Source organism: Trichoderma ghanense, assembly GCF_004382785.1.
Source record: "Trichoderma ghanense strain CCMA-1212 chromosome Unknown scaffold_5, whole genome shotgun sequence".
Lineage (NCBI taxonomy): Eukaryota > Fungi > Ascomycota > Sordariomycetes > Hypocreales > Hypocreaceae > Trichoderma > Trichoderma ghanense.
The window spans coordinates 779798-793798 of record NW_027395668.1 but is presented as its reverse complement, the minus strand read 5'-3'; the positions used below and the strand labels follow the sequence as shown (position 1 = coordinate 793798).

Genomic DNA, 14001 nt, shown 5'->3' with positions numbered 1-14001 from the left:
ATGTTGAAGAGATGAGGGTATGTATATCAAGTACATAGATTGAACGAGTGTATATTGGTTCTATTCAGATGAGAAATGTTCAAAGTATGATAAACGGGTTGTAGAGATGCCGATATACCTCTAAGTTCATATTCTCACATACTACCTTATATCACATGGCCCAATCCCGTCCACTAGAAGCTGCTTCGCACGATGGTGACGTTCTCAAAGTCATGCGCAATCGCCCTCAGAGACTGCTTCTTCCCATGAAACAAAAACTCAAAAAACGCCGTCAAGATACCATTCAAATCCCTATCCAGTTGAACCGGATCAATGCTCCCCAACGCCCCCCTCACAGCCTCCTTCGCGCTCGCCGGCAAGTCAAGCGCACTCAGCAGCATCAAATCATCCTTGAACGCCCCATGCAGCGTATCCGCAACAGCAATCTCCATGTGCCCGCCCTTGAGCCGAGGCCAGAACTGATTCCAGGACAGATCCTCGGTGCTGTGGCCCTTGCGGCCGGCGAGGACAAAGGGCTCGGAAATGTCGGTGCTGAGAATGGGATCGATGAGCATGCCGTCGAGGTCGAGACCGCCGAGGACGCGCTTGTCAGCGTGGACGACGGATGCAGCGGTGCAGCCGCCGAAGGAGTGGCCCCCGATGGCGAGGTGCGCGGTGTTGAGGGTGCCGGGGAAGTTGGCGAGGAGCGGCTTTGTGAATCTTGGGTTGGTGAGTTGGTTGATGATGAAGGTGATGTCGTCGGTGCGGACCTGTGATGAACTGTCAGCGATTTGACTCTTACGTGGAATTGTTCCGGCATCGACGATTACCTTGAGGACCTTTTGCAGAACCTCGATGTCGGAATCATCAAGGTCAACACCCTTGATAACAGATCCATCGGGAAATTGCACAGCAGGCGCATCAAACGGATGGTCCACGGTAACAACGACGTAACCATGACTAGCCAGCGATCGAGCCATGGCTCCATATATGAGCCTCGACTCTCCAAAACCAGGATCAAACAAAATAAGAGGATACTGCTTCTTCTTGTTCGACGTCCAACCGCAAGGAGAAAGCTTCTCGAGATCGCAAAACTCCATGTCGAATCCATAGTACAGCGTGTCTGGCAGACCGACCTGAGTCGCCTGTTGCCCGTACGAGGCTGCCACGGGGGGCGTCATGTAGGGCACCGTCACCGCAGGGCACGAACGTCGAGATTCATCGATGGGCAGATACAGCGATATCAGGAGGCGGCGAGTCTTGGACTGGCCGGTTGGGTCGAGGGGATCGGCCCGGCTGGTGTCTGTCAGGGGCTGCTCTTTCAGGGCGACGGCGTAGGGACCTGTTGGGCCGGGGACCAGGATCGCTCTGGCGAGGGAGAGCAGGAGGGAGAAGGGTGCGATGAAGCGCATGGTTGTCGGCGGCTCGTGGTAGAGGTATGCTCGATCGAGTTGCGATGCGATCTATGGAACGGAGAGACAGTAATTGAAGCGAGTGAGTAGGTGAGTGAGTTGTATTGAGAGATGTTCAACATAGCAGAGTAGAGGCCGGCCTCTGGTCGTTTATAACCCCATCTTAAGCCCTCTTCCATCTTGCGAGGATGCCTCACAGCAGTACAAGTCTCAGGAGTCCAATCCCAAATAGTACATGATACCGCGAGGGCCCATGACGACGAAGCTGTCCTGAGGCTGACGAGGACCCCATTGTGCGACGCGACATTGGCAGCTGGACTCGTAGGCCATGCCCTCTCTATCCCGGAAAAGCCAACGACAGCGATTCCGCCCCAAAAGTGCCCCTTTGCCGCCGGTGAGGCTGAGTATTGCGGCCACGAGTCCAACCGCCGCACGGCGTCGCGACATGACTTCCGTTTTGGGAAAGGCATGATGGTGGTGATGATGACGATGTCGTTGATAGATCCGCACTAGTATGATGGAGTCGGGCAGCATGTATGCGGGCGGTTGTTTCGTACCCGGTCCGGGACGACGTTCGTACTCCGTCAGGTGGGAAGGGCGAGCATTATGCGCACACACGCTATCAAGGACATGGTCTGTATGTTCTGCCGTTATCAAGCAGAGATTCCCGCCCAGTGGTGGGGGAGCTGTGTATGTTCCAGAAAATCAAGTCCAATCAATCAATCAAATCAAATCAGTCAGAAGAGTATCAATGCTTGGTGTTCCACCGTGTTCGACAGCGAGATGGATGCAGGTTCTTCAGTTCTTCTTGGGCTTATTGTTATTGATAAAGGCCTCGGTGGACGCATAGAATTGGCCTTCGCGCAGTTTACGTTGGATAAAGAAGATGTCAGCCTCGGTGATGTTGACCGAGGGGCGCTCGTTGCATATCTCGCGGGCAACGCTACTCGTCGACGCCCCCTCGGCCTGCAGGCGCGTTTCCACCAGCTGGAACAGGTCCTGGATGCCAAAGGGACGGGGCACCTTGTTCTGCAGGTCCTCCATGCTGGCGGGCTCATGGTTGTGCTGGCTGGAGCGCGCCGAGACGATGTAGTCGGCCATGCGGGTGCGGCGGGCGACGATGAAGAAGAAGGGGCAGTCCGTCTTGCGCGTCGACGTGATGTACTTGTTGCGGCTCAGGTGGTACTGGCGGTAGATGCCGCTGTGCCGGCAGCGCACCTCGCCGCGCACCACGACGCCGTTGCGGCGGTTGACTCGCTCCTTGATGGTGATGAAGCCGTGCGAGTACTCGGCCCGCTGGATGGCGTCGTAGGCCTCTTCGAACGAGTGGAACGTCTGCCCGATGAGAGAGGCCATGGCGGGCAGATGTGATGTGGGCAGAGAGTTGAGGAGCTTCTGGCACAGAGAGGGAGGGGAGAAAGAAGAGACTGATGATGAGAGAGACGGAAATCAAGAGACTGATTCGCTGGAGAGGCTGGAACAAAGACGACACAGCAGACCGTTGCAGCGTTTGATACGGGCCAAAGAAGAGAAGGCGAAGATGAGCAGATGGACAGCGAGACAGACGGACAGACAGACGAACAGCACGACAACAGCCTTGCAAAGTGCGGAGATTGACGACTTGATGAACCGACTGGGCTGATGAAGTGAGTGAGTGATGACAAGACGCGATCCGTGTCCAGCCGCTTTCCTTGTTTACGAGACGAACAGAAGCAAATGCATCAGAGGCAGCCACGTGATGCCGCTTCGGCAAAGGTGGGGTAGCGCAAGGTGTGATTCTTCCCTCTTGTGTGCGCGTGCACTCGTGCAAGGCCGCCTGAGCTTGGACGCTGTAATCATCAGTGATGATGCCTCTAATTGAGGGATTGATGAATTAACATGCTCCATAAGAGGTGAGTTTCTAAGGGGACGCCGAGATAATGACCATCAGTCCAGAGCTACACGAGGGGGAAAAAACATGCATCGTATCGTGACTTGGAGGACATCTGTGGCCAAACATCAACTGCAGCAGAGACTCGCGCAGCAGGGTTGCTCATGGACTCTTGGCAACAGAAGCACCGCACTCGATCCGACGAATCATTCCCGAGCACCGACTCCAAGGTACGATGTTGCGATAAGCTGGTTCAAAGACTGGCAGTACTCGCATAAATGCACCTGCAGTCTACATGTATTGCTAGCATCCTCTGCGGCTTATCTCTCAAGCCGCTGTTCTGAGATGGTGGTGAGTGAGGGTCAGGATCGTAATGACATTAGCTTCCAGCGTTGATGTTGGGTATCTGATGGATTGGATGCTCTACGGTTAACATACCAGTCCATCAAGGGGCGCACAACCAACGCCGCCCATCATATACAATACATAGTGGCAGACCGGCGAGGTTTTTTTTTTTTTTTTTTAGCAACCCTCTTGATGCATTTACCCCGTTCGAGTAGGGTGACTTGGGGGGGCGGCGGAATGGTTGATTCCGTCGTTTACAAGCCCATCTGAGTGCCTGATTGATTGCCTGTCTCGAACAAACGGCTGGATGTCACAAAACAGAATTCGTGATCGAGAACCCCGTCTTCACATCAAAAGCACATCCTGAAGCGCTTCCATCGTCCCAAGCAGAAGTACATGTAGCCTGCCCCTTTTCAAACCACCAGTACTAAGGCACACTTCTCTGAAGGCAGCCACGCAGCCGACGCAGCTTTCATGGTACCTCTGGATGTACCAAGCAGCGTCCAATATCAAGCCTTGATATCATGAGCAAATCAAATCAAATCCCGCTCTCCTAGACGCTCAAGTCATATTCGCTCAAATATTCTGGCAACATGTTGATCGGGCCCTTTGACGGACGCAAGAAGCGGTCCCGCTGTCAAGCATGTTCCACCAGCCATCTCAAGGTGAGATGACTTGCACAGTCATTCCCAATCCCAGAAGGATAACCGTCCCTTGCTACATCTCATTGCGGCGTCAATGCTAACCAGTGGCATGCCAGTGCTCTGGCCAACTCCCCTGCACCACTTGCCAGCGCCGGCGAGTTGTCTGCGCATTCGCATCTGCTTCGAGGGGAAGTTCACCAATAATCTTGGTAGAAACAGGCGGGCAAAAGACTCCCGCCACCTTCAAGTCGTCTAGGCCAACGAGGCGGAAGCATACCTCAGCAACTGGAGGATCCGCTGTTTCTCCCTCGCTGCGGCTTACAGATCACAAGCTGTCGTTTCTTCATTACTTTGACATTTTTGCTGGGCGGAATAACTTCACCGGCAAGAAAACTTCCCTGGTAGGCCACGTCAAGCAGCTTTCCGGGCTGCAATCGTGCTCGTATCTCATGGATGCCATGTTGTCCCTGGGTGCAATACAGGCAGTCAAGCTCAATGCGCCGGATGCTCCTCCTAAGAATGAATGCTTGGCGACTGCGCTTGAATACTACTCGAAATCCATCATAGGACTGCGGGATTCGATTAACAGCACAGCGCAGGGAGATGATAGCCTGCATGACACCGTATTGTGGACTACACTCTTCCTTGGTCTGTTCGAAGTGAGTATGAATCCCTTACCTGTCCTAGAAACAAGCGAAAACCATACCAAGCTCATACAAACAGTTAATCAACGACGAAACTGGCAATGGATGGCAGCAACACATGACCCATGGTACGGCGAAAGCCCTCGAAGCCAGCGGTCCATCAAAGTGTCGCTCCGGCCCAAGCAGAAAGTTCTTTGTCCAAGCACGCATTTTCGAGGTGTCGCGGAGCATCCTTGGGAACGAATCCACGTTCCTCACTCAGCCTGAATGGATGGACTTGTCGAGGGAGATGTGGACTGGTGAGCACGGGGATGAATGGCATCCCTTGGATTCATTGCTCGATATCATGGTCATGGTATCCAAACTACGAGTCCGGTGAGTACATCACTCTTTTGCGGCTTACGATTCAATGGCACTCACCATGTGTTCCATTGTGCATAGAACGGCAGCATTCATTGACGGGCAAGAGAAATGCCCAGATGAGGAACCAACCTCGGAAGCCCAATCCATCTGCTCAGATGCTCTCACTCTTCGAGAAGCTCTCGGTAGCTGGTATGCGTCGTATGCGCAAGTCGCAGCTGAAGCGGACGATTTTTCGACTCCGGAAAGCGAAGATGCCAGTATGCTGCTCTCGAGAATCTTTTTCGCCGCCATCAGCATCTGCCTGTCGGGCCTATTTGACTACGAGATTCTTCATTGGCATCGCCTTGGCCTCATACCGCCGACTTTGGATCAGCAAACCATTGAAACGCACACAAACACCATCCTGAGGCTCTCTAACATGGCTCTCGACACCACTAACCTCTCGCCGCTGCTGTTTTTATTTCCGTTGAGGATTGCGGGCGCCAGGTCCAGGACGCAGTGGCGGCGAGATTGGGTTATGAAGCTGGTATGGCGAATTGGAAGTGGATTTGCAGTGGCGAGTGCGATTTCCGCAGAGTTGAGTCATGTTTGGCAGATGTACGGGCTTGAGGAGATACCGAACAATGACGCATCGAATTTGTTTGGGCAAGTCTATGATGGAGGACGAATGCCGTTGTCGAATGCTGGCGATGCTGCATTTCTGCCGAATAATCAGGAGCACCAATGATGAGCTGGTATCTTGTCCTCTAGATAGAAATTACATGTTGCTCATGATTTATTACTGAGAGCGTTGACAAAGTGTTTGGCGTTTATAGCGCAACATTGAGCAGCTCTGACTTGTAAATCGAGTAGATTCCGGTTTCGGCCGGCCGATTGATCCTCCGGCGGCTGGCACCAAAACCAGCCCACCAAAGATCGGAGGGGCATCATTGACCTCCAGGTTGCAAGAGTCAAGACAATTGAAGGAAAAGACAACAGCAATTGCACTCGACAAAATGGCCAACGGCGCTCCGGAAAAGACTCACACCGAGTCGCAAGTCTATCTGTCCACCAGGGGCGGCGACTACGATGTTTGTTTTCCCAAAGACAAGTTCTGCGGCGCTCTACTAACTGACTCTCCAGCTCTCGTTCGAAACGGTCGTCCTCAAGGGCCTCGCCGCTGACGGGGGCCTCTTCCTGCCGCATCAGATTCCCACCGCAGACAACTGGGTACGCACGCAGCAATGCATTTCCCTGCGTCGCGCTCATACCTCGAATCAATCGATCCTGTCCGCACGAGTCAATGGCTAACACAGCCCGCAGCGCAACTGGAAAGACCTCTCGTACGCCGAGCTCGCTTTCGAAATCCTCAGCCTCTACATTTCGCGGTCCGAGATCCCTGCCGATGACCTCAAGGCCATCATCGACCGAAGTTACTCGACGTTCCGCTCTGAGGACGTCGCGCCTCTGGTCCATCTGAAAGACAACCTGTACCTTCTCGAATTGTTTCACGGCCCGAGCTATTCGTTCAAAGACTGTGGGTTTCGCGTCGGCTGGCGGTGACATCATTGATCTGACATGTCACCAGGTGCTCTGCAGTTTCTGGGAAACCTCTTTGAGTACTTTCTCGTGCGAAAGAATCAGGGCAAGCAAGGAAAGGGTAGGTGATCAATTGCCAAGAGCTCCCGTCGAATCGACAAGGACGCTTGGACGCTAACCGGCCAACAGATAGGCATCATTTGACCGTCGTGGGCGCAACAAGCGGCGATGTAGGCTTGCTCCCGAACCCAGCCATATTGGCGACTTCGATACTGACAATATCAGACCGGATCTGCTGCCATCTACGGCTTGAAGGGAAAGAAGGATGTCTCCGTCTTCATCCTGCACCCCAAGGGCCGCATCAGCCCCATCCAAGAGGCGCAGATGACGACTTGCCAGGATGCCAACGTCCACAACCTGGCCATTGAGGGAACCTTTGACGACTGCCAAGTAGGTCCAAGCATGCATCCACCTCGGGCATGTTCACTGACCGCAGCAAACAGGACATTGTCAAGGCGCTCTTTAGCGATCCCGATGCCAACGAGTCGCTGCAGCTTGGTGCCGTCAACTCGATCAACTTTTCACGAATTTTGGCCCAGATCGTCTACTACTTCCACTCCTACTTCTCACTTGCCAAGAAGTCGTCTTCTTTCCAGGTCGGCGACAAGGTCCGGTTTGTGACTCCCACAGGAAACTTTGGCAACATCCTGGCGGGCTATTTCGCGAAGCAGATGGGTCTTCCCGTGGCCAAGCTAGTTGGTAAGTCTTTTTGCCCGGTCGCTATTGTCTGGCATTGGTTCTGACCGAGATTTACAGTGGCGACGAATGAGTAAGTTCTCAAGAATGCCATTGCGGCCCTAGCAAAGCGTAGCCGCTCAGTGTTCGAGTTCACTCGAGGAGGCAAGCGATTTGACAGACATTACCGTGTTCTAACCCCTTGGCCGCAGGAACGACATTCTGCACCGATTCTGGATGACGGGTCGGTATGAGAAGAGCTCCGCTCAGGACGAGAACGGCTCCAAGGCCGAAATCTGCAAGGAAACAATGAGCCCGGCCATGGACATCTTGGTGTCCAGCAACTTTGAGAGACTCATGTGGTTCCTGGCGAGAGGTAAATTTCTCATGCATGTTAGTCCAAAGTTACAAAACTAACCCTGCTTAGACTTTGCCGCAACTGTCGGCATGGATGAAGAGTTCAACAGGAAGCAGGCCGGACAAGAGGTCAGTGCCTGGTACAAGTCTCTGAAGACGACGGGCGGCTTCGGGCCGGTGCACAGCGAGATCCTGGAAAACGGCCGCAGAGCGTTTGAGAGCGAGCGCGTGAGCGACACGGAGACCGTGGAGACGATCAAGGCGTGGTACAAGTCGACGAAATACGTCCTGGATCCGCACTCGGCGGTCGGCGTCACGGCCTCGGAACGGTCGATTGCTCGCGCGGGACCCCAGACGCACCACATCTCGCTCTCGACGGCGCACCCGGCCAAGTTCTCGGGCGTCGTCACGCAGGCGCTGGGCGAGGAGCCCGGGTTCAACTTTGATGAGCAGGTTCTGCCCGACGAGTTCAAGGCTCTGTTGGCGCAGGAGAGGCGGGTGACGCTTGTGGACAATTCGTGGGAAAAGGTGCGGGAGGTTGTCAAGGGCCAGGTGGAGGAGGATCTCAAGGCCGAGAGCAGCTGAACGGGGATCGAGATAAAAAGGTGGAATTGCCGTATGCTATAGCCCTGTATAGATGATGTGTTAGAAAAAGTATCAACATGATTTGTGTCACAGGATCGATTGATGTCGTGTTGGAGATCTGTTTCGACGAGTTTAGCGAGGTGTAACTTTGCGCCGGATGACTTCATGACTTCATGACAAGGACCGTAGTTGAGCAATGTCTCGAGAGGCTAAACAGGTGACCACCACTCTGGCCCTGGATGGACAAGGCTTTGCATATCCAAGTCAAGAAATATAAGAGGCGAACCCCGTGTGCAGTCCCTGTAGACGTTCCAGAATTGGCAGTTCCATAGCTTTCAGGGCTCCAGCAAAGCTCCGCATCTGTGCGTGCGTGGAGAGACTGGTATCTTTCCCGTCGACGCAAACGTGCGTATCCCCATCAGACGAAGTGCGGTCGCTGGCGATCTATCATAGAGATGGTTCGGTGCCGATGACGACCTTTAGCCTTTACCACCTTCCTGCTTGGTGGTAGTAGTATGTAAATCACACAACTTTTCTCATGTTAGTTGAGATGGGGCAGAAGACTGCTCGGTGTCGGGTCAATATTAGGATGGATGGATGTTGGTCGATGGGATGATCTTTATCTTGGGAGGTGACATTGAATGCAATGCAATGTCCATCGAACCTTTTTCCTCAGATACATTGATGCCATTTCTTTTCTCGTCTTCTTTTTCTCCGCCAAAGGTCGTTTGTTGTCATTTGTCTAGCCAGAGCGGGTTCAGTCTGAAAGCGACTTACACGCGATAGAGGACCTGCACGTTTCTGTAAGCCACCCTATCGAGCCTCATCCTAAACCCGGATCCTATCCAGTAGAACAACAAGCTTCTGCAGTTCCTACGATTCAATTGATTAGTAGTTCGACTTCCTTCTTAAACTGCCCAGTCCGGAAAGCCTCGGCGCCGTATGATCAGCATCTGATGCCTCAGCGGGGGGGGCCGACAGCCGGAAACATAAAGCGGGCAAGCAGAAAAAGCATGTGAGACTACCCAGGTACTAGATACAGTAGTACGTACAAGTAAGCAAAGGACATGGACAGGGGGGCCCCCTGGGTTGCTTCAGGTTTCCCACATGGCATCATTTTGGGCTGAGAAGGGGGGGGGGGGGGGGTAATATATTTCGTGATGAGGCTCTTTGTGCGGTAGTTTTGGGAGTCTTGGCAGACTTGGAGTGCGACTTGTGTTTCCGTCTTGACCTGATCTGTTTACATTTTTCGTTATCTTGTGTTTTGTTGGTTACAGGGGGTGTTGTTGAAGTGCATGTCTTTTCGAGCCCTGTGGCCCCGTATTGGGGAATGTCTGTGTGTAGAGTGTAACTGTTGCGGAGATTGCCGGGGTCCTCACGAGGTGAAGTCCAAGGCATGCATCTTCAAGGTAGCAAGATAGCAAGGTAGCAAGGATATATAAGAGCAAAAGATGACAGACAGAATAGCACATAACAAGAAAGTAATCATCAGTTCAGAGTTGACATGCATGTAGTGTGTGTGTGTGTGTAGATGTATGGCACGTACAGTACAGCCTCAATGATCGTCCGGCTCGCCTTGCCCGAAGAGCCAAAATCCCAGCATCGTCTTCTTACACCCCACATGAGGTGGGATAAAGATAATCAATGCGCGCAATGCAATGCGCCTTCTGGGAAGATGATGCTTGCGAGTTTGTAACCTGACTGTTTAAGCTTAGGGTGGAGGAAACAAATGTCCAGATGGCGAAACGCTAGTGCGGAGGCTTGAGAATTCGTGTAAGTGCGATACATGTATTGTAGGCGATGCCTGGGGAGAAGACTGCGTTGAGTAAAGTTGTGCAGGAGGAGGGGTGTGGAGGAGGAGATGAAGATTTTGAGCAGAGATGGCACAACCAAAGTGTTGTTCGTCAGTTCTGTCAAGCCATGCGGATGATATTCTTGTGACCTGTATTGAGAGAAAGCGTCGAGCTGGGGGTTAGGGTTGGAGGTTTGGTGTGTCGCCCCTTGTCTGCGCGCTGGGTTTCGGATGGACGGCTCCGGACAAGGCAGGTGGTGTTTCAGTCAGGGATGCTGACAGAGGAGCCGAGCTCTCTAGGCGTTTTCTTTTTCTTCTTTTCTCTCCTTATGGAAGTGGCATGGAGTAGAAGTAGTAGTAGGAGGAGCATGTTGTTGGTGAGAGGAGGAGAAACTCAGGGTGGTGCTGATGACATTGCCCTTGTTTCTCGGCGTTTCTCCATTGAAACTGTCAAGTCGTTTTGAGAATGGAGACTTGAATCAAATGGGTAAGAGAGGGCATGTCTGTTTCGGGGGTGGACAGTGTATATTAGACTGACGATGGCCTCGCTGGTGGTGAGAATTTCGCTTGTTCGTTACAAGCACGCACTCTTTCACTCGCTCGCCCCAAGCAAGCCCTTTGTCTTTCGTTTCTTTCGGGAGGTATATTCGCTCGTTTGCAGTTTGCCTGGAGCAGCTGTTCATTCCTTTCTCTCGTTGATATCATTCCCATCTGCCTGACTACGGTTTCCATCATGTTTGTCAAGAGTGCTGCCTCGGCCGGGCTGTTGCTTGCCCTCGCCAGCTACGCCTCCGCAAGTCCGGTGCTTGCAAAGAGAGCCGATGCTGTGGCTCCCGCGGTGGCGAACAAGTTCCTCTTGACGCCTGATACGCCTGCCGACAACGACGGCTCGAATCTGTCTCTGAAGACGGAGGAGAGCTACATCTGGTCGCACCAAGACCAGGGTCCGTGATCCCCCTTGTACCATATCATTCCATGACTTGAATCTTCTGACATTTTATGCAGGCATCGTCGCCAACATGACGCTCCAGGCGGCGAGCGGCTTCCGCCTGCTGACGGCCATCAGCATGCAAGACGTCGTCGAGTCGGTCGACTGCGCCACCGAGGACATCACCATCAAGTTCGGCAGCGCCGCGTCCCTGCAGGCCGCCCAGCAGGCCTGGGCATGGGTCAACGCCGACGCGGCCAACACCATGATCTACGTCGCCGAGGGCCAGGCCTGCGCGGGCACAAAGGGCCGCCAGCCGTTCGCCGTCGAGTCCATCAGCTACGACGCCGCGGCCCAGACGGCGCTCATGGCTGCCTCGCTGACCAAGTGGAAGGACTTTGCCGCGGACGCCAGCATCCGCATCGCGGGCGTCTCCTCCGCGGATGGTAACGGCAGCAGTGCGGCGAGGAGGAGGGGAGTGAGCAAGGACGTGACGCTGGACATTGGGCACGACTTCTCGGGCCCCATCTTCAACACGGACGTCGATGGTATCAACGTCGCGCTCAACTGCGACAGCTGCAAGACGCACGGCACTGCCGACGCGGACATTACGCTGTCGCTGAGCGGCGGCCTGTCCGCGTCGGTGCGCACGGGGAACAGCTTCGGCGCGGACATGGACGTCAGCCTGACCGCGTCGGGGACCCTGACCGATCCGCTGTCGTTCAGCGTGCCCATCGTCACGGTCCCGCTGGCCGGCTTCTCCATCGCGGACCTCGTCGACTTCGGCCCGCAGCTCAGCATTTCCGCCGACGCCTCCGTCTCGGCCATCAGCGCGTCGGCGACGGCCTCGCTGGGCGTCTCGGCGAGTCTCCCCGACGGCTCGGGCTTCACGCTCGGCCAGTCGGCGGACATTCAGCCCAACGTCCAGACGACCAAGCTCGGCGTCACGGGCTCCGTGTCCGTCACTGCGAAAGTCGGCCCCGTGGTGTCGCTGGAGCTGGTCGCGAGCTTCCTGGGCAAGGGCGTCGTCGGGGGGCTGGCGCTTCAGGCGCCGGTGCTGAGCGCCGACTTTGAGGGCTCGGCGAGCACGATGGGCATGTTGGCTTGTGGGAACAATACCGCGGAGGTTTCGCTCGAGTTGGATGTTGGCGTTGAGTTGGATGGCTTTGCGGGCTTCGGGGGGGCGGGGGACAGGCCGAATCAGAAGGCTGTGTTCCAGAAGGATGCGCAGGTCTTCAAGTCTTGCTTGACTGTGTAAGTGAGAGGCTGATTTGCTCGTGGTTTGAGTAGTTTATTGGTGGCTAGGGAGGTAATGTGTATTGGATATGCAGTCAGGGGTAGTTGGGATAGAGTTCTTGCATTCGAGGGGTTGGCTTATATACCCCTGATTTTTCACAGCTCACCAAAATACAAAACGACACCCCTCNCACCCCTCCCCCCCCACCCCTTTTTTTTTTTTCTTCGAAGATTCGCTCAAGAAAGACATCAAGATGTAAAGTAAAGCTATATAACTTATATCTGTGGTAAAAGAAGAACATCTTGGCCCCTCACGCACCCCAATGCTTCTTCAAAAACTCATCCACCTTGATCGGCTCAATCTCCGGCACCCTCTGATTCACGTTTGGCGTCAGCCCATAGCCCCCCTCAACAATGATCCTGTAAAACTCATGAATCATCTGCGTCCCCGGATCCGGGTTCCCCGCAAGAACAGCATCAATCGCCTCCAGCGAGATGTAATTCCGCGTCAGCCTCTTCCCCCTCACCCTCTCAATCTTGTCCGCCAGCTCATTGACCGTAAACACATCCCCCACAACCACGCTATCCGGCTCCCACTTGTCAAAGTCCAGCGCCGCAGCAGCATACTTGCCCACATCCACCATGTGCGTCGCGCTGATCTTGCCATTACCATCTCCAGGAATGGTAATGCTCCCAGCCCTGATATCCGCCAGAAAAGCCGGGCCAGCGTATCCCGCCCTCGCACCCTCCTCGTCGTGCGTCGCCCCCGGACCCCAGACGTTCATCCATATCCCCGTGATGAAGCGCGTGTACTCCAGCCCAGACTTCTTCACGGCCTCCCAGACGGCCTCCTTGGGCTTGTAGTACGCCACGGCGTCGTACGCGGGGACGGACCACTCCGAGGGCACGAAGCGCCGCACCTGGGCCTCCTTGGCGGCGTCCAGGAGCGCCAGCTGCGTCGCCTGGATGGCGGACCCGTAGGCCCAGATGCAGCTGTAGACGGTGTCGACGCCCTGCAGGGCTTGGACGAGCTGCGCGTGGGAGGAGTAGTCGACGGGCTTGACTAGGGCGCCTTGCGCCTCGAGGTCGGGGCGGGGGGTGCGGGTGAGGATGATGAGGGTGTGTTTCTTGGTGGCGAGGATGGCGGCGATGATGTTGGAGGCGAGGGCGGAGCCGCCTCCTGCGATGGCAACGGTGACCATCTTGTGTTGATATTGAGGGGGGAAAGGGGATTTAAAGGCGGAATGTGTGTTGATTTGTGAGTGTATGAGTTGAGTTGTGTTGATTGTCTTGATTGAAGGAGGACAACGGGGACTTATATAGACGGCAACTCGACTCTTGTTCTCTCAAACAAGTCCTTGACTACCGACAACCATCAGGTACTGCTCAATAATCAAAACTGGGCATCATGACCCCTTTCCGTCATTGTTCATCTCTTCATCGCCGCATTCCATGTGGAGTGTTGTGGTTGATTCCGCCCCCCCGGCTTCAACAAACGGCGGCCGAAGGCGGCCGCCCTTTTTGCCAAGGTTGGAGTTGCCGACCCCGGCTTGTGGACTACTAACTCCGGGGTGGGGGCTGCTGAACGGAGAA

The 14001-nt window shown here is 54.6% G+C and overlaps 5 protein-coding genes across 5 annotated transcripts; 2 read left to right on the top strand and 3 right to left on the bottom strand.

Moving 5' to 3' along the window:
- Window positions 1–173: 173 nt before the first annotated feature.
- CCMA1212_005218 (putative 1-alkyl-2-acetylglycerophosphocholine esterase) lies at window positions 174–1391 on the bottom strand (the record flags this gene model as incomplete). Its single annotated transcript, XM_073702486.1, has 2 exons — window positions 174–749; window positions 810–1391. 2 exons carry the CDS (start codon window positions 1389–1391, stop codon window positions 174–176), a joined length of 1158 nt encoding a protein of 385 aa, XP_073559029.1.
- Window positions 1392–2189: 798 nt separating this feature from the next.
- Window positions 2190–2747, bottom strand: CCMA1212_005217 (uncharacterized protein; the record flags this gene model as incomplete). The annotated part of the gene is made up of 1 exon (XM_073702485.1): window positions 2190–2747. The coding sequence occupies one exon, from the start codon at window positions 2745–2747 to the stop codon at window positions 2190–2192; it is 558 nt and encodes a 185-aa protein (XP_073559024.1).
- Window positions 2748–4708: 1961 nt separating this feature from the next.
- Window positions 4709–8452, top strand: CCMA1212_005216 (Threonine synthase; the record flags this gene model as incomplete). Its single annotated transcript, XM_073702484.1, has 13 exons — window positions 4709–4909; window positions 4974–5269; window positions 5336–5817; window positions 6110–6327; window positions 6380–6466; window positions 6560–6773; window positions 6825–6896; window positions 6965–7005; window positions 7061–7225; window positions 7279–7534; window positions 7592–7604; window positions 7723–7886; window positions 7938–8452. 13 exons carry the CDS (start codon window positions 4709–4711, stop codon window positions 8450–8452), a joined length of 2724 nt encoding a protein of 907 aa, XP_073559023.1.
- A 2525-nt stretch (window positions 8453–10977) lies between these two features.
- Window positions 10978–12430, top strand: CCMA1212_005215 (uncharacterized protein; the record flags this gene model as incomplete). Its single annotated transcript, XM_073702483.1, has 2 exons — window positions 10978–11188; window positions 11250–12430. The coding sequence occupies 2 exons, from the start codon at window positions 10978–10980 to the stop codon at window positions 12428–12430; spliced, it is 1392 nt and encodes a 463-aa protein (XP_073559026.1).
- A 289-nt stretch (window positions 12431–12719) lies between these two features.
- On the bottom strand, window positions 12720–13610 carry CCMA1212_005214 (Pinoresinol reductase 2; the record flags this gene model as incomplete). The annotated part of the gene is made up of 1 exon (XM_073702482.1): window positions 12720–13610. One exon carries the CDS (start codon window positions 13608–13610, stop codon window positions 12720–12722), a length of 891 nt encoding a protein of 296 aa, XP_073559025.1.
- Between the last annotated feature and the right edge of the window lie 391 nt (window positions 13611–14001).